At 39.5% G+C, this 19,161-nt stretch overlaps 1 protein-coding gene across 2 annotated transcripts in view; it reads right to left on the reverse strand.

Annotated features, from left to right (window-relative positions):
* Positions 1-19,161, reverse strand: part of APP (amyloid beta precursor protein) — a 228,210-nt gene that overhangs the window by 66,620 nt on the left and 142,429 nt on the right. For both annotated transcript variants that reach the window (XM_074858131.1, XM_074858130.1), the window contains one exon: positions 5,540-5,673. In XM_074858131.1, coding sequence (XP_074714232.1) covers positions 5,540-5,673 — 134 coding nt within the window. The remainder of the gene's footprint in view (positions 1-5,539; positions 5,674-19,161) is intronic.

Below are 19,161 nucleotides of genomic sequence, written 5' to 3' on the forward strand. Positions count from 1 at the left end.
CCATTTCAAAGTCAAATTCCTTCAGAACCCTGGACTTAGTGCCTGGCAGACTCCTTTTGAAATTGGGCTGTAGGGGACAGCAAGAAGGAAAAAGGAAATATGGAGATTGTCATTCATTATTGAGATGCTAAATACAAGAATCTCATTATATTGAAAACAGCAGAATTTACTCTAATTTTTTAGTGTGGGGCACAGTAGCATATCTGCAAGAGAAGAATTTGACAGACGTTTAGGATACAGCAATCAGACCAGCAGAGGCGCTTGAAGGTTTGTTTAGTCAGAAGGTCAAAGTCACGCCAATAAGATGCCTACCTTTGTCAAGGGCTTTCATTCCACACTTGACCCTTTTTCTGGTAGTAACATCATTAAACCTCTCCAAAGAGCCCTAACTGTAACTGAGGTGGATACTGCTACTAACCTGACAGACAGTTTTAAGAAAGGAAATAGCCTTCCCACACACAATAATAGAGATGGTGGGATCCAGGGAATAAAGACACCAGTATTATTTAACATCTTTGTGGGGGACACAGACAGTGGATTGAGTGCACCCTCATCAAGTTTGCCGACAACACCAAGCTGAGTGATGTGGTTGACACGCTGGCGGGAAGGGATGCCATCCAGAGGGACCTGGACAGCCTTGAGAGGTGGGACCCTGCAAACTTCATGAAGTTCAACAAGGCCAAATGCAAGGCCCTGCACATGGGTTGGGGCAATGCCAAACATCGATACAGGCTGGGCAATGAGTGGATTGAGAGCAGCCCTGTGAAGAAGGACCTGGGGGTATTAGTGGGTGGAAAACTGACTATGAGCCAGCAATGTGCACTCACAGCCCAGAAAGCCAACCATATCCTGGGATGCACCAAGAGAAGTGTGGCCAGCAGGTCACGGCAGGGGATTCTCCCCCTCTACTCTGCTCTCGTGAGACCCCACCTGGAGTACTGTGTCCAGCTCTGGGGCACCCAAAATAAGAAGGACATGGACCTGCTCAAGCAGGTCCAGAGGAGACCATGAAGATGATCGGGGACTGGAGCACCTCCCCTGTGAGCACAGGCTGAGAGAGTTGGGGTTGTTCAGCCTGGAGAAGAGAAGGTGCTGGGAAGACCTTATAGCAGCCTTCCAGGACTTAAAGGGGGCCTATAGGAAAGGAGGGGAGGGACTCTATCAGGTAGTAGTGATAGGACGAGGGGTAATGGTTTTAAACTGACAGAGATTTAGAGTAGATCTGAGGAAGAAATTCTTTACTGTGAGGATGGTGAGACACTGGAACAGGTTGCCCAGAGAAGCTGTGGCTGCCCCATCCCTGGCAGTGTTCAAGGCCAGGTGGGACGGGGCTTTGAGCAACCTGATCTAGTGGAAGGTGTCCCTGTCCATGGCAGGGGGGTTGGAACTAGGTGATCTTTAGGGTCCCTTCCAACCCAAACAATTCTATGATTCTATGGTGTCACTGGCACTAAAAATCAGCTGAAGACCTCTCTAGGACGTTGGAACTAGTGGCATGCAATGATCCAAAAAAAATCTTGAACATAACGCCAGCCCTGTTCAGGCTGGTTGAGGACAGCAGTATTTCCAGATGCTTGCTTTGGAAATGAACTTCCAAGAAGTAAGACTATTCTAGGACACAAGGTATCATTAAGTTCCTGTCATAAGTATTGTACACGCTATGATTCCAAAAATATTGTAAACAGCCAGAGGAAGAGTAAATCTAAGACACGAGGATGTCACAAGATGTTTGAGGAGAGAAATGTATAAATATACTGCTCCCTGGAGTAAGGTTCAGTATCTGGTTCCACCAGTCTATTTAGCACTAACTATCTAAGTGAGGGACCTGTACAGGAATTAACAAACTGAAAAGAGAAGGAGGAAAAGGGGAATTGTACCAAAACATGAAACAAGAACCACGGTATCCTGCAATCAGTCAGCATAACCTCTCCCTGTTATACATCAGAGAACATTTAAAGGTTACACATGCATGGCTGAATGGCTATCCTGTTTGCATGGGAATGTAGCTTTGCTCTTATGTGGAGTTGCATTACTAATTCTTGGGAAAAGCTTAAACTTGTGTGTTAATATAATTCTCTTTACAGTACTACCTAGGAAAGTTTATAAGCCTTGTTGCTCCAGGTGTGGTGCAAGATGTAAAGGCAGAAAAAATTTCATGGTCTGTAGTCTAAGGGGATGGACACTTAAGAGCAGAAGGGATTAAAGCAGTCAGAACCAGAGGTACATCAGGTCATTGTACAAAAAGAGCAGAGACCCCCCCTAGTAAGAGAATCTTTTAGGAATTGTGAACTATGAACCAACACAACCACCAACAAACGCTGGGTCTCTGCCTGTGTGAATATCTTTATGCAAGTGAAAGAGAAACACGAGTTGTCAGAATTTTATGGTAAACAAAGGGAAATCTCAGAAAGAAGATATATAGCATATGTGCATTTGCCCTGATGACATGTTTTGATTAAAATATTTAATTTCAATTTAATTTTTTTAATGATAAACTTCCCTACTCCTTAGATGATTACATTTTATAGGTGAACTAGAATGCAGCTGATTTTTTTTACTAGTTAATTGGCTGTTGCAAAGTAAAGTGTGCATCAAATCAAATACTGTTTTAAAACTAGTTGCTTTATTAAATATCTGTATTTTGTGAACAAACCTATTTATATCAGCTTATGACATTTATCAATATTAAAGAATGACTTGATCATTTTCCTAAAACCACTGATCATTTCCTCTCTTCTTAAATACAAAAAAAAGGGCACTTCTGCTGCTTTATAAGCCCCCATTTCTCAGCTTTGAAAGAACTGGACTTCGAGTTTAAAAAAAATGTTCGGTGCAGCTGGAGGACTTAGATAGCGACTCTCACTTGCTATTTTTTTTTTTTTTTAAAAAGAGAAAAACATTGACAGCAAAAGCTTACAAAGTTGAATTATTCAGCATTGTTTTTAACGTAACAAGTAACAGTTCAAAATTAATTTTTAGTTAAGTATATTTAAGAACATACCTGATTTTAAAGAAAATGTAAAATGCAATTTTTAAATATATTCCCAGAAAAAGAGACCAATGTTATGGGACACAGACATATCACAGTTCACATGAGGAAACACAGAATGGTAAACTAACTGGCTTTTCTACTTCTCCACAAGATTTTATATTTGTTAAACATTTGAAATGTTAACTGCGAGAGGCTAGTTCAATACTGTATGTACAAAACATTACTCATAGAAGGGAAAACTAATTTTTAAAAACTTAGGTCTCTGCTTCAAAGCTCTACAGGGGTTCTGTGCACTTCAAGATATATGTACTTCAAGCTATGATTTCATAAGCAGCTTAAGCAAATTAAAGATCAAAGATCTGTCTTTCCTGATGTACCTATTGTGCTGCTGTTTCCTAGGTCTGATTTAGCTTGCTGAACTGACCAGAGTTGGTGATTTTACTTTTCTTTGGAAGAGTGACCTTGCAGTGAGATGAGGGAGCTGACCTGCGTCACCCCGCAGCTGTACGCTCATTAGCGCTGACAGAAAGGATGGCTGGGAGTGTGCTAATGAGGGCAGAGCAGGCGGCAGCGCCAGCATGATCGTCAGTCAAACCCTTGCACCACAGCCTTCATTTATGAAGCTGCCCCAAACACGCATGGTAAAATGTGCGATGCATTTACCCGCAGGTTTTCTGATGCTACAGTTCAGTGCTTTTCCCAGTTCATTTTGTTGGCGTCGAGCACTGACATTGTACGGTCTCTCTGTATGACCTTTTCTGGGTGTCTGTACATTCGGTTAGCTCTTTTCCACAAATCATCAGCTTTGTAGAAAATAGAAAATACACAGTTCACCCAAATACTGCCCTTAATTACTCAGCTTAACCTTCACATATTGGGATTTTGGAGTCAAATCTGAAACCACGGTGAGAATCTGAGGATTGTTCCAGGGAAACCTGCCTTTCGCACTGACTGTCCTTTGTCTTCCAGACACCCACTCCTATAGTGTTTTTAAAAAAAGGTTATTTCAAGGGGAGGTAATAAGAGGGTAACGACTGCCTTAACCCGCCAAACCTCCTCGTGCAGGATCTCTCTTCTCTGTCGGGCAGGCTGCATGCACAACATTTTTTATCCTCCCAACTCCCAGCCTGTCCTTCCCAAATGGTAGTCACACAGAAGTCTGTTACGAAGAGGACTAGAATGCAGGAGCCCATCACACAGGTGCCTCGAGAGCCATTGCCCATCTCCCTCCTGACTCACCCCATGACTTCAGGCCTGCTCCAAGCCAGGTGCTGCAGCACCCGCACTCAGCAGCGCCTCGGCCACCGGTCGTTTTAATGAAGTCATTTAATCTTCCAGAGGAAAGGGAATTAAAACACTTTAAAAAAAGCACATTAAATTGGGACTATTTTATCTATTTAAGAAGGAGATAGATTGTTTGTGCTACAATGCTTCTGAAGCGGAGGCAGAGGAGGAGCATGTATCTTCCTATCTATTAAGTGTCATATTAAGTCATGGCATGTGGCTTGCACCAATCGGGTGACTGCTTCAGGTAAGATGCCCTACTCTATTTGTTAGAGAAGTGCCAGGTGTGACTACAGTAACAGCAGATGGGGACTTATTCCTAGAGCTTATTTTCAGGTCTACTCAAACATTTTAGCACAGACCTGAAGGTTAATGTATCAGTAATACACAGAAACACTGAAAATACAACAGGGGAATAAAGTTACAATGAAAAATTATAGTAAAATAGCTACACAGATATATGCAGTGCATCTGAGTTATACTACATTCATTTTTGTGGTTCCATTCTAAAAAATATGCACCACGGGCTTTCCTTTAAACTTCTTATATTTTTTCTTTGTTGTTATTAGAGCAGAACTGTGACAATTTTTTATTGGCACTGCTATTATAAACTCTATTTCTCAGAGAGTGGATAGCTCATCTCTTAGTGTTCAATAGGATTAACAGCAGCGTATAGTTTCAGGCTACACAAATCTTTTTGGTTAAAGCAAAAAAAGGATTGATTCAGTTGGATTTTGCTTCAGTTCAAAAGCACTAATTTTTCCTCTTTTCTTCGGTTTTAGATGCATTTCATGTTACCTTGAGGCTCAAGACCATTAGATGAACATATGCAAGCTTATGTTACCCCAGGGCACGGTCACGTATGCCTGCACACAGAAAACGAAGCTAATCACAGGCAATCTCCCTCAGCTGCTACAAAGGAAGGATGACTAATACAGTGGTCAAGTTCTTTACTTAGAAATAAGAATAATCTCACAAACCAAATATTCTTCCGCAAAGATGAGAGAAATTTTTAACAGACTTTTTTCCTTTCTACCAGCACAAGTAACTGATCACAGCTGTGACCCAACCACAAATGTATGTCCCAGCCAGCTGAATTCTTAGATGGAGTCAAAAAGGCAGTAAATGGTGTATTTACAAAACTTCCAATAGGTAAGACAGCTGGCTGAAGCCTTGGGAAATAAGAAAATGAAGGACTCCAAGCACATGATTTGACAGACAAAACTCCCTCCCGTATTTAGAAATAAAGAAATCTCCCCTTACCTGAGACATCCTTTCACGATGCTTAGCTTCAAGTCTCTCCTTGGCTTTCTGGAAATGGGCATGTTCATTCTCATCCCCGGGTGTCTCCAAGTATTTGTCAACAGCATCAGGAGTGCTAGCAGCTGTGGTAGGGACTGAGGTGAAATTTTCAGGGCAGGGAGAGGGAAGGGGGGGGGAAGAAAAGCAGAATTTCTAGGTAAAATTTAATTGGACCAAGCAAGAAACATCTGTTCTAATTTCCATCAGAATGAAGTAATTCATTTAACCTCAGAGAACGATATAAAAATGTGGTTTAGGCAGATGTATGAGACACACAGCAAGTATATGTAAATATACAAGGATTTCCCTTCCACCCCATTTTCTTATCCAGGAGAAATCTTCAATTTGAACAAAGCCATGTTATTCAAACCGGTTAGAAACTGCTCCCAAAGGAAAAATTCCAAGGAAAAAAAAGCTTGGTAATGACTAAAATGCATAAACCAGCAGAAAACCCTTTGCAAAGTTACATGCTTTGTGTATTAGTTTATTTTTGAAAGGTAAACTAACACGAGTGCCAATGCAAATGTTTTAAAGCACCTATGGACCCCGCATATACCCTAATGAAATACATCAAATCCTTCCCTTAGTGACAGTTTGGCCTCATAGGTATTTACTTTATTTGTAACAACTTTGATTAAGAAAAGCCCTCATGGATGCAGGAAATAATCAGCAAGCATGCACTAATTGCCAGCCATTCCTGTTGGCAATACCTATCACACTGGTAGCAGAAAGATTTGCATTTGGGGTAATTCAAGCAGAGTGAGCAACAGCTCCTTTGCTACACAGTAACATTCATCAACTTCTAGGTTAACTAGAGTAACATTTCTGTGCCTGAGACTTAACATCAATTTAAAAAGCTCTCCAATGATGATCAACTATTTCATTTCAACTATATTGTCCCTAAACATTTTATTATATAATTACTTTCATTTCCCTGGTCACATTTAGTTCAACAATTGCAGTTAGTTTAAAAATTCTGACAATCGAAGACTGTACACATATTTGCACAAGACTTTTTTTTTTTTTTTTTAATTGTTTGACTACATGTACTTTAGCTAACTTCACTTACAGAGGTAACACGTTTTAGTAAATAGACTAATACAGGTAGGGAAAATCCCAGGACTCTCCCACACCCCAAACATTTCTCAATGTCTTCAACAGAAGCAAACTTTAGTCTGAATATCAGGCTGAGTAATAACAACCAATATTTATTTATGACTACTTTCCCCCAAATAAGTTGAAAAATAAACAAATCTATGTTAAATTATTAAAAAAGTTACAACATGTTAGTCCCAATGAAACATCATCTTCAAATTTCAAGAAAAACTTAAACCAAAATCCAAACTTTTCCTCCAGTTTTACCTTAGATGTATAATCCCAAAAGCAAAACAAACAAAAACCCAAAAATGAACAGAAAGCCTTTGGCTGCGTTTGAGATCTCTCTACGCATTCCTTACAATAGGCATGGGTGGTTTTCAATTCTGTTGGTATAAGTTGCACAATGAATTTTCTAAGTTACTCACTGGATCAAAGGAAAGACCTTGCTTGTCTCAAAACAAACAAACAAAAAAAAATCTAAAAGCAACCAGAAAAAAATTGAATTGAGAAGTCATAGGCAGTGCAAATTATCACTCCTCCCATCATTTTTTACATTTTTTCATAAATATTTAGTCACACGTTTACACTTTGTAAAATTGTAAACTTTGTTACTTAAGTACTGTAACAAACAGGAACAAATAAGCTTCCTGACAGGTCACAAAAATTACAGAAATAGAATGCAACTCTTAGTATTTTCAGTGGTTACTCTCACAACTTTGGACAACTTAAAGTCTCTGACACTGTTATAAAAGCATAAAAGTGCTCTTTTTAAACCCTTAATTAATAATAACAACCCATCTTCAATAATAATGTGGTTTGTTCCGGGGTGCAGTGCTGCCTGCTGTAACTGCTATAGTCAGTGTAAGCAAATTCCAAAACCAAATCACCCAAAGCTTGGACTGAGTGAAAATATTATTGTAATGCTCAGAAGTATTTCTAAATATCTTTGCCTTTCAATCTTTCAAGCACCAAATTAATTTAATCTTTCCTGAAGCTGCAGGCGAGTACAGTACATTTTAATTTCATTTAGAAAATGAAAAGAAAATTTGATTTCAAAGCAGGAAGAAATTTAAGAGTGTCAGACTAAGCAAAGGCTATCCCTTCCAGCCTCCTGTTTCATGATGGGTTTACCAAACACCCCCAGGCAAGAGCAGTAAATACTCTTTTGCAATGTTTAACTGACCTTTCTGGATTTTCCCTCCATGACTCTAATTTCCTGCTCCCCTCCCACCCCCCAACTTGCATAAGATTTAACGTTCATAATACAGTGCGGCAATGAGTTCCACGGTTTAATCAGGTTCCATGTGAAGAGGATTCCCCTCTGCCTATACCCTCCTCTCGCTGCCTCTGCAGGACACAGCAGGGTTTAGCATGGGAAGATCAAACAGGAAAGAGCTCTAGTGCATTTGTCATCCTTATACATCTTTTATAGAATTTAAATTTTTTTTTTAACTGAACTTAAGTCTGTACAAATGTGAGTGGAAAGAAGTGACAATCTAAATAACTGTCCAATAAATTATGTAAATTTAACCTTTAATTTATTGAACAGGAAAAAAGGTCACCAGGATTTGCGCTGAGATCAGTTAAGCCACCTGTACATTCGAGGTCTGATTTTCAAAAGCTCCAGTCACACACGTGTGGCCTTTATGGCCCAGATTTTCGTACAATAAACTTACTTCCCACTGGAATGCCTGATGGTGTGTTTCTGAACAGGTGAGAGTAGCGGGTGCTGAGAACTGAAAAACCTGATTCTAGTGCCTGCCTGGTGCAGAGGATGTCAGGGTACCAAGCCCCCTCCAAAAGCTGCGCAAAACCAAATCAAACAGCAACTAGGCATTAAATGCCACAGACCTGGATGCCTGAGACAGCCAGGCTGCACCCAGGAGCATGGGAAAGGGGCAGGCAGTACAGAATCACAGAATCATTCAGGTTGGAAAAGACCCTTGGGATCATCGAGTCCAACCATCAGCCCTACTCTACAAAGTTCTCCCCTACACCATATCCCCCAACATCTCATCCAAACGAAGTACATTGATACACAACCGCAACCTGCTCTTTCAAGCTAATACTAAAGAAGGTAACACTAATGAAGAGCAATACTGTGTAGGAGGAGAAAGCTACTACCCCGACCTCGTGCAAAAGGCAAAAAGGCTGGTGTAATGCCACACATCCACGACGCACTCCCAAATAGAAAGTGGGCTTGGCAACAGGCATGTGAGCTGATGGGAGCTTGGGGGACCTGTCTCTTGGTAAGAAGCTCAGACCCATTCACCGGGGAGTGGACTACTAATTTCATTTAGAAATCTCCACTGAGAGAAGATTGCTGACAACAGCTTTATTGGAAGAGAAGCAACTACAGTGTGATGGTTGAAAACCAAAGCTAGGCAGAAATAAGTCAGGAAATCCAGATCAGAAATAAGCCACTCACTTTCAGTAGTATGTGCAATTAAGTATTTGAACAACTTATGCAGAGATACTCTGATTCATCCAAAAGCATCCTTGAAAAGATCCTGCTTCAGCATCTCCTTCCGAAACCTGGCCAGTGAACAGACCCGAAAGCAAGGGGTAAAACAGGTGTTTTCTCCCTCCCTGCTTGCTGCTGCCACCGGTCCATGCTCAGCACACGTCAGAGCAGGCCAAGCTTGAGCAAAGCCAGCCATAAGGACTCAGCCTGCCTACTGCTCCTGCAATGTTTATTTGGCCGCTGATGGCTGCAGAGACCAACCAACCTACTGACACCAACCCCATGTCAATCTGCAGACAGACACTGTTTGAACTCTTAAAAAAATGGGATAATTTTCATTAAAAAGAAGTTCAGCATGTATGTTTAGGAAAATACAAAAAGGTGAGATTAAATGGTCATATACATTTTTGTTTTCTGTTATAACTGTGATTCAGAAGCAGTTGTTTTATGAGTGTTTAGCTACTCGGGTAATTTGAAATCAGCAGTATTTCTCTGACAAGAAGTAACTAGTCTGCTTAAAACCAAAGAACCTTATTAGATTTTGCTCCCTGTATTTACAAAGCCTGCCAATGATTATGTGATAACTTCTCCATCCAGTATTAAAAAAAATCATAATTATCAATAGTAAAAAGAATTACAAAAATACTGAGCTTTCTTTCTTCTGCATAAAGCAGAAACATTTTAAAATTGCTTCATGGCTCTTGGCATAAAAACTATCCTTTGCACTCCAAAACATTTGGGAACTTTGTTTCTAGAGACGTATTGCATGTTTTCTCAGAGCAAACTGGGAACATTCGGTCAGACATCAGTTACATATAAGAATTCCTTAAAAATCTGCAACCTCATCTTATTTTTTGACCACAGCTGCTCTTAGAAGGTTTCATTTTCTATGCACTGCTTGTTTCATAAGGTAACTCATTCTAGTACTGCATGAAGACAGATCAAAAAGTGTGTGTTGACAGGTGTGGAAGAAATGCAGTATCAGATGACATTTTCTTCACACTTGCACTCATTTTACCTGTCAATTCCCAAATAGATTTTTTAAAATTTTTAATTAGACTTTAAAATCCTAACCTTCCTAGAAACACAGGTGCTATTCAACAACAATCCTTACATACCAGAAGACGGGGCGGGGGGGGGCCCAAGAAAAATGCAACAGTATGCCCCCAGATCCTGTTTTACTATTTTGCATAAAAATAAATAATCCGTATCAGCCTCTTCAGTGAAAGAAAAAACAGTTGCTCACCAACCTCACATGAAGTGGAAGGATTAGTAGATGCTCCTTTTCTGAAGGCCATCGGCTGTTGCATATGAGATGGGATACCATTAGAAATGAAAGCATTACCCAACTACAATGTACTACTCGGTAGATGCATTCATTGACTCTGAATTCCACATAAGCAACTGCCTCATTAATGAAGGATTAAGATCAAAGCTTTCAGTTGTTGACTAAGATCACAACTAATTATAGAACTTCTGACAATCACAAGTGCATATGGAATGTCTTTAGTGGGAAGGGTTTCTATTTTGCTACTGCCGCCTTGGGAAATGAGCTGTTTTTACAAGATGGTATCCCCATTCTTTTGTGAATAAGCTACTCCACTTACATCAGGATGGCAAAACCAATGAACAGAATCTAAACAACGGGGAAGAAAAATTATTACCCCTCTATTGCAAAACAAATAAATTACTGACAGAAAGATACAAGACAAATGAAGGCTGGGAAAGGTTTATCGAAGACTGTAGCAAATTAGCATTATTTTAAACGTAGGGAAAAGATGTACCAGGATGAGTTTTTACATAGAAGTTAAGTTTAATATCATTTAATTACTTGGAAAGAAGTGTGTGCCGAACTGATATGCCTTCTAGTAGAGACCAATACTGGGGCACAGAACAGTAAGTGTATTTACATACTGTATATAAATTATAATCTACTGCATTTCACTCCTAATCAACTGTTTTCATTCGTAGCACTGTAAGCTGTAGGACCATCAGGCAAAGTGACATTCCTTTTCACTTTTAATTACTTTCTCCTCATACACACTTTCACCAAGACCACTTTCTGAACCCTGTCTAAAACTAAAGGGGAGGGCAGAGTTCCTCCCACAGTCAACAGCACAGGGGAGACCTTGTGAGAACGAAAACCAGACATGTCCCCAGTTCTAGTATTTTATCTGTACGCGGCAAGTTGCTGCTGGTCCTCATTTCTTTTTAAGGTTTTGGGGGGCAAACAGACAGCACTGCTGTGCTCCAAGGGTTCATCACCCCTGGACTGGCATGAATTCTGGGAGCTAGATTTTTTTGCCTTGTGGCTTATCAGCACATCTCCCTGCCTGGAAGCCAACTGCAGAGCAGTGAACTGTGCCAATCATGATCAGAGACTGGTGCTCCTGTCCTTCAGGCCACCCAACTCCAGCTTCCCACTTTTTAATTTTCAGCAAAGCTGCTCAATAATGCAAACTCATTAAGTTATTCATTGATGTTTAGGCTTATCCAACTCAACTACATAGTTATCACCCAGCCTGATCACATAAATAAAACCCAGCTGAATGGTTATCTTGCACATTTTCTTTATCCTCATGTTCTGACAATTATATTTAAGACACCCAAAAAGTCATGAAAGTGTTCTTCATAAAAACTGAGGAATTCTGACTACAGTGGTAGAGACTCAGAAAACACAAGACATGGACTAACATACAAAACAGAAATACATTCTTCTGTCAGAAAAAAATATGCGCATTGGTACTGAATTAAGAAAAAAAGTCCCCTGTAATAGTAGTGGTTGTATGCTCAGGGATCACATCTGAAGCAGTAAAAAGAATCACCAGTTCTGAGACTTGACTTCTCCACCTTCAATTTCAAGCTACCTCTTAGCTTCCAAAATTTTGTTAAAATTAGATGAATGCTCCTAAAGTGGATTGGAAAGCACATTGTTTAAAAATGTCTACTCGTTTAATTGAAAGAGATTCTATGCACAGGTTACATCAAGAGAGTTAACACATGAAAGAGAACCCAGTGTTCCAGAGGGATGCTTTTTCCTTTCTTAATAGTTGGGTTATCTCCTTGTTCTTATTACCCATCAAGGCTAAACTACTTTGTCCTAAAAGACTGCATATAGTTTCTGTAATATTTTGCAACTTGCATTAGTATTCAAAAAATAATTACAGGTCAATGTAGCAACCTTGGCCTGAAAATATAATTAAGTGTATTGAGATGGAAAAATCACATGTTTAAAAGTTACATTTCTTTTTGAACTTTACTTTGCAAAGACTGATCCTATGTTCCTTCAATATGTTATAATTTAAATAGCTGGCATAGCATCAAAACAGTAGGCAGCTTGAAAGACAGTTTAGTGAAATCCCTCATGGAGACTTTTTGGAGAGAGAAAAAAACCATACCATACTCATATTACTCCTCATCTATTGCCTTAACTAAAGTTGATACTTGCGACCTAAACTAGCTTTAAGTTAAAGTTTCTCATATAAGAATCCTTCTGTGAAAGAACTTCAGGATACATTTCCTATCCATGCACAGCTAGAACTTGGCAATCATGCTTTTGTTGCATCTCCACAAATGCAACTTCATTTTCATCAGTCCCAACAAATGCCATTTTGTCTTACTCATACCCGTTTGACACTCATCTCGGCCATTAATTGCTCAGATCACCCCCTTCAGAGTTCTTTGATTCATTCTGTGCTTGGGAGAAGGTTCCCAAAGCAAACTTTCCTCAAGCATCTTTGCAATACTCTGCTTCAAGGTCATTCTGATTTGTCACTGTGAATTTAAATATTTATGAAGAAAAAAAGTCCATTAAATTCTTCACCTGTTACATCAAATAAGATCGCTGTGAACAAATATAAGATAGAAGTATTTTCCTGAACGTGCCTTCTGCCAAGGCTGTAAACAAGAGTTAAAGTTCCACAGTTCAGGCATGGACACAGCTTGCAAGCTCTGCTGCTTTTATAGACAGAGGCCTGCCAACCCCCCTCTAAAGCTCACGAGCAGCGAAAGGGCAGTATCAACTCAGTCGAGATGAACATACTCTAGATGTGGCCTGCTTTTTGTCTTTGAGCCTTCTACCTGACCTCAAGCAGTCTGTAGTTGTACAGACAAAATGAGCAATCACCCAGTAAATAAGACAAAGGATTAAAATGTACTACCTAAGTAAAAATACAGCAAATCATTCTGCTTACAGGAATGTACTGCAGTTCTTTAATGCCTTAGACACACTCTGGAAGTTGGCATGGAAGTTTAGCTGTCAAAACATTTTACTTGCTGCTAACTATGGAGATGTCAAGATCCCAAACAAGTAACAAATGGATAAAGGAAATTACTGACAACAGGAGTATCATAAGCTGCTGCTGCTAAGAGGTACAGATTGTTATTCACAGTACCTCTGAAGAGAAATTAAACTGGACACTGCAAAATGCAAGAGGTCATGAATTCTCCCCTCAAGAGCATGAACTGGAAATACATTAAGACCTATCTCATCAGTTATCAGGGACAGACGAATACTAATCTGTAGGCAAGCTGAAGTTAGCCTATATAAAAAGCAGTAAGAGTAGATCCTCCGTATTAGTGTTGTGCACAATATTTTAATCTATATTTAAGAGGCTGTGAAATTCCATGTATATTATGAAATAGTAGATTTTAGTGTGCTTCTTTTCCTATCTTCCATTAGAAATGGAAATAAAGTATCTGTCACTTAAAAATCAAAAAAGATTTAGCAACTTTGCAAGTTTACAACATTTAGTCTAGAGAAGAAATACTATTCTACCTAAATTCATCCAAAAATCCGTGATTGTGCTCTAAAATAATAAAAAATAAAACAATGTGTGTTAACACTTAAACTTACTACTAGGTTTTGTGGTTTATGCAAGGAAGGAGGCAACACTGAACCCTGTTGGTTTCCTCTGTTGCTAGCAGTAGAAAACCAGTACAATGTTAAAACCCCTTATTTTGTAAAAGGTCATTTTAGTGATATGTCAAAGCTTTCAAAAACTGACTGTGCCACCAAGGTACAGTTCACTCCCACTTTAGATGCAGAACAAATGAAAACGTGATCACAAATTACACTCCGCTCTGAAGGCACCACGCCATGGCTGCAGGAGCTGCTGGGAGAGATGTCTCCTATGCAACAGCCGACAAATGAAGTTGATTGAAGAGAACAAATATTCCCAGCTTTGAAACTATTTGTGTCCCCAAGTCAAGACTTGAAATTTAACATAACTTCAAAACAGTGTTTATTAAAAAAAAAAAAAGTATTTCCTATTTTAAGGATGTTTAACAAGCAACAATTAAGAAAGTGAAAAAATTGACACAAATTACTTTTTAGTATGACAATAAGAGAAATCATTCTTTTGATAACAGCAGTTTATCACCTTCTGCTTATTCTTGTCAATACATACCCATTCTGAGGTCATTAAATCTGAATTAACCACCTGACAGATCCTAATGACTTCAAAGGAGCCATTATGGTCAGTCACACAGTAGAAGTTTGAGTCCTTATATTGAATAGAAACTGTAGACAGTATTGAACATGCTTATAAAAAAATCAATAGAGTGAGTATGTGGTCTGGCAGGCTGAAGGAATTGGTAACAAGATCCTTAAAGCCTTCTACTTCTAGGGCAATTGGATATCAATTTCCACGTAGCTGGGTGATGAATGAAAAGATTTGACAGTAGTAGCTGCTGCCCAACAGACAAATCATTTTTGTCAGACCTCAGAGCATTGGTCAAATTAGTTGGTAGTGGAGAGTGTCTAACGCTTTGCATGACAGGACAGTCCCACCTTTTCAGATCAAGTCAAAGAGACTTCAGCAAAGAAGCAGAATAAAACAGGATTTTTTTTTTTTTTTTCCCTGTGGACAGTGTGTTCAGGATAGTAGTCAGTATTCACACTTCCAGTATTCATAGCATGAGCATTTGTGACAACATCCTCAGGTTTTGGTTCAGTCCAATTTCAATGCATTACGAGAAAAATAAACTCACATTCCATCCTTTGATCCTTTGCCCACTATTTAAGAGAAACCCAACTGCTATCCACTATCTCATATTACTCTCTCTAAAATCTAACTAGTTTATCCTGCAAAGCAAACTACAGCTAGACAAAGGGAAGACTTGCTTTTAGCATCCATCTTGTCTCCTGCCTAAGAAAGGCTCACTGTTTTTTTATAGGGCACAAGGGAGAAACAATAATGTGAACACTGGAGAGAAAAGGAATAGAGTAAATAAATAAGCATGAAATGGGGGGAAGCACAAAGATCAAATGGAAAGATGAAGTTAAGGGTGACAGGGCGGGAGTGATGGTGGGGAAAGACAGGATGAGAACAGAACAGGGGTGGCCTAGATGGAAACTCTTCACCTTTTTTCTTCTTTCCTTCTGTGGGATTGGGGTGAGGGCGGGGTCTGTGCTACAGCCAGCTTAAAAAAAACACCTTTCAGCAACATTAGATCAGTATCAAAGACAAGATCTCACTTAAGTGCTGAAACATATTGTATTCATCACTTCTAATTATTTTCATTACTATTTCTATTCAGCAAAATGACAGAGAATAGGAGAAACAGCATGGTGATACTGAAACAGTAGATGAAACCAGAGGAAAACAAAGTTATTTTAGGAACAGAAATAACATGTATAGATCAGCGTATAGAACACACTGAAATAACATGAAAATACAAGGAAGAAAAATATACTTAAAGTAGCTTGGAAAGCATACCCTATAGACTCAAATGTTGTTTTAGAAACTACCGAAGAAAGAAAACCAAACAGGAAAAAGCCCTCTGGGAGGTATATTTCAAAAGTCAAGACCAACTCTAGTTTTACTTAACATCAGTTGTGCAAATGAAGCCAAGCAGCTCAAGTACTCAACCTAACTCAATTTTCCTTAAAGAGAAAATCCCAAAGTAAACCAAGATAACTATGGAAAGAATACAAATTATAACACTCTTGGCATTGTTTTATTGAACTGAACCTAAGAAAAAAAAGAACCACAAAGCCAACTTCAATGAGATAGAGAGGAAACTCCTGGGCTTATCTGAATATTCTAATGAATATGATATATAGCAGATTTAGAAGTTGTTTATTTCATTTCCACATGCTACAAGAGAATTGCCAGTCTTAGAAGATCATTTATCCTCCCAAACAGCATGAGCTGAACAACTTCTGCTGCCAAGACCAAGTTTGAAAAAGGAAGACAATCTAATTTCCAAGTTTCATTCAATCCATAATATTCTTTTTAAGATCATGGCTGAAGTCACCCCTTATAGCAGACGATTTCCTGCAAAAAGATCACTAGGTTGATTGGCAGTGTATAATACAGTAAACTCTGCTAGTTTGCTACTACAAGCAGTCAGTGCTATGATTTCACCTACAACCTGTATATGAAAGGCAGCACCACTGCATTATCAAAGAGGCAAATCAGAATCTCACCCCTCCAAGTTTTACTGTGTAAGAATAATTCTCACAAAGGCTGTTCAGTGATGTGATTGCTCTTCCCTCTGTGTAATAATTTTGCTGCACTATGAAAGCCAGAAACAAAACTCTCAGATTTGAAGTGCTGGGCGAGTAACTACAGCTCTGTATGCAAGATACACAACCTTTGGAGATCTTTGAGTCTGCACATAGTCCTGCTGCAGAATTTGGACAAAGAAATGCATCCATGTGTCTCAGCTTGAAGGGCAGGAGCCAAAAGCAACCTGTAAAAACTAGTATGTGACAAAACTGCAATCTTGCAAGAGTCAAGATCTACTACAAGTCCTTGTTTATGCTGTTGTCCAGACTTCACAAAAATATTATAGATTTGTTACTAATGCTGACAAAGGCAGTAATAATTCTTAATTTCCACCAGGTATGTGAAAAGGCTTTTTCCAACAAAAAACAGTGTATGCAGCTTCTAGAAACTCTTATACTGACCATAAAAATAAAATGCTCAGCACAAAAGGCCAATAGCTATTCTTCATTTAATCCTACCTTGCTGGATATGAAATGTAAGGATGAAGGACACCTTCCCCCCCCTCCCGCCCCGCCTATTTTTTTTGGTAATTTCTGGGGAAATAAACAGGTACAGTTACAAGAGGTGTACTATCAGAGGTAGGTGACTCTCATTTGCCTCATACCAACCAAGGCAAACGCCTGAAGTATCCAAAGCTCTGTGCAGGTAAATCATGCTCAGTCCTGTCATTCTTCCCTTGCTAACTGGCACTACTTCCAGAGGAAAGGAGCAAAAGGTTCAGATTCTCAGCTGTTTTCCATTGTTAGTTTTGATGGTCTCATTTTGTCTGACATCCAGTCACCACTTACACGATACTCACATGTGACTCAAAAAGGTAATCATCCTTTACAATTTCTGTTGGCCACAACAGTAAAGAATAAACCTCATCTTGGCTACCTGAAACTAAATGTTCAAGTGGCTTTTCTAGGCTTACTGTCCAACATCTCTCTCACTGCAGTGTATTTTCTATGCTTCTAATCTGCATGAGCCAGCTATCTTCAGTTTACTTTTATTTCCTCCTTCCATGTCTACAATATCAACTGCTTGTCAATATCACATACCCTGCATTTTTCATTGTATAAATATTTCTTTTTTAAAATTCTCTTTTTTTCTACTACTGTCCTAATTTAACTCATTACAAAGTCCTAGTTTTTCTTGCCCATCATAGGGCACACAATCAGAGACAAACCATGTTTTGCATCTCTGGAAACGTCTTGCCTACCACAGGAAATGAATGGTTCAAAATGTCATTCTTTTAGCAAATCTATTATAGACCTCACTCCAAACTACACAGTTGTTCTCATTCTCCACTACGTTTTCTGTTCTGTTGCAGAAACAGATCATTGTCCATGAGGTATCCTCCTCACTTACCTTGTCGTAGATTTTCTCCACGTCCCTCCATGGAGTTTTGCCACGAACAACTCTAAAAGATGATGAGATGAAATGCAGCTGGAGCACGAGAGCATCAATCCTGCCTACACAACTGCTCTTGCTCCCAGTCCAATAAAATACAGCTCAGCTCTTCTGCTTCACAACACACAGAATACACCTTGCTGCCTGTGTTTGTGTGCATTTTTAAGCCTTCTACTACTGCAAATGTTCCTAGGTGCCATTTAGAAAATATTTTACTGAAAGCAGCCCTGATGTGCTGCTTCTGTTCTGCTCCTCCATGCCCTGTAACCAGGCAGGGCAGTGAGATATGTACTCCTTAATGCATCAGATGTAAACAGCAGCCAAAACTGTCCCAAGAGTACGTGCTGCAAAGGCAGGTGGGAGGGAAGTGTACCAGAGGCTCCCGAACCAAAACCTAGCTGATAAATCCAGTGTCTGATTCATCAGCTTCAATACCCTGTGATGGAGAAAGCCATCCTTCTCAAACCAAAATCATAGTGCGAACACCATTTCTTCATAGAAAATGATCATTAAAATAAATGCTGTGTTAAACAAAGTAAGTAGAAGGTGAATCATATCCACGTGCAGTGCAGTCCTTCAGGAAACCTAAAAATCCAATGTCTTTCTCCCCTTTTTGTTGCAAACACAAAGTATTCAGTCAAACTAAAAACAAACAAAAAGAATTGGTTCTTCCAAACCTGGAAATAAATATTCTAGTATTATGATGAGCTCATATTGTTTTGATTAAAAACAGTCAGAAATAATACGTGACAATACACTGTACAAGCTATGAGCTATTTTTAAACTTACCTGAGGTTTCCTAAAGTTCATGTTTTCCCCTGCACATGCATTGTACGTGCACACACAGAGACACAGAAAACATTAGTATGCTTTGACAGAAAATTAAGAGAAGTGAGTGCGAAGGCCTCGTCCAGGAAGTGTTAGGCTTTTAGCTACCTACTTGCAGACCCCCCTCTACAGCACCAAGAAGTCACCCACTACCGTGCCGGGTTAGTGAGAGTCTAAGGAGGATCTAGCAGTGAGCGGAGGAGTTTGACAGACCGCGGCTGGGGGTTAGTGTGAGCCCAGGCCTGCACCCTCAGCACAGGAGCGAGGGAGGATGGAGGGGCACTTAC

This window comes from Strix uralensis, chromosome 2 (assembly GCF_047716275.1).
Source record: "Strix uralensis isolate ZFMK-TIS-50842 chromosome 2, bStrUra1, whole genome shotgun sequence".
NCBI classification, from domain to species: Eukaryota; Metazoa; Chordata; class Aves; order Strigiformes; family Strigidae; genus Strix; species Strix uralensis.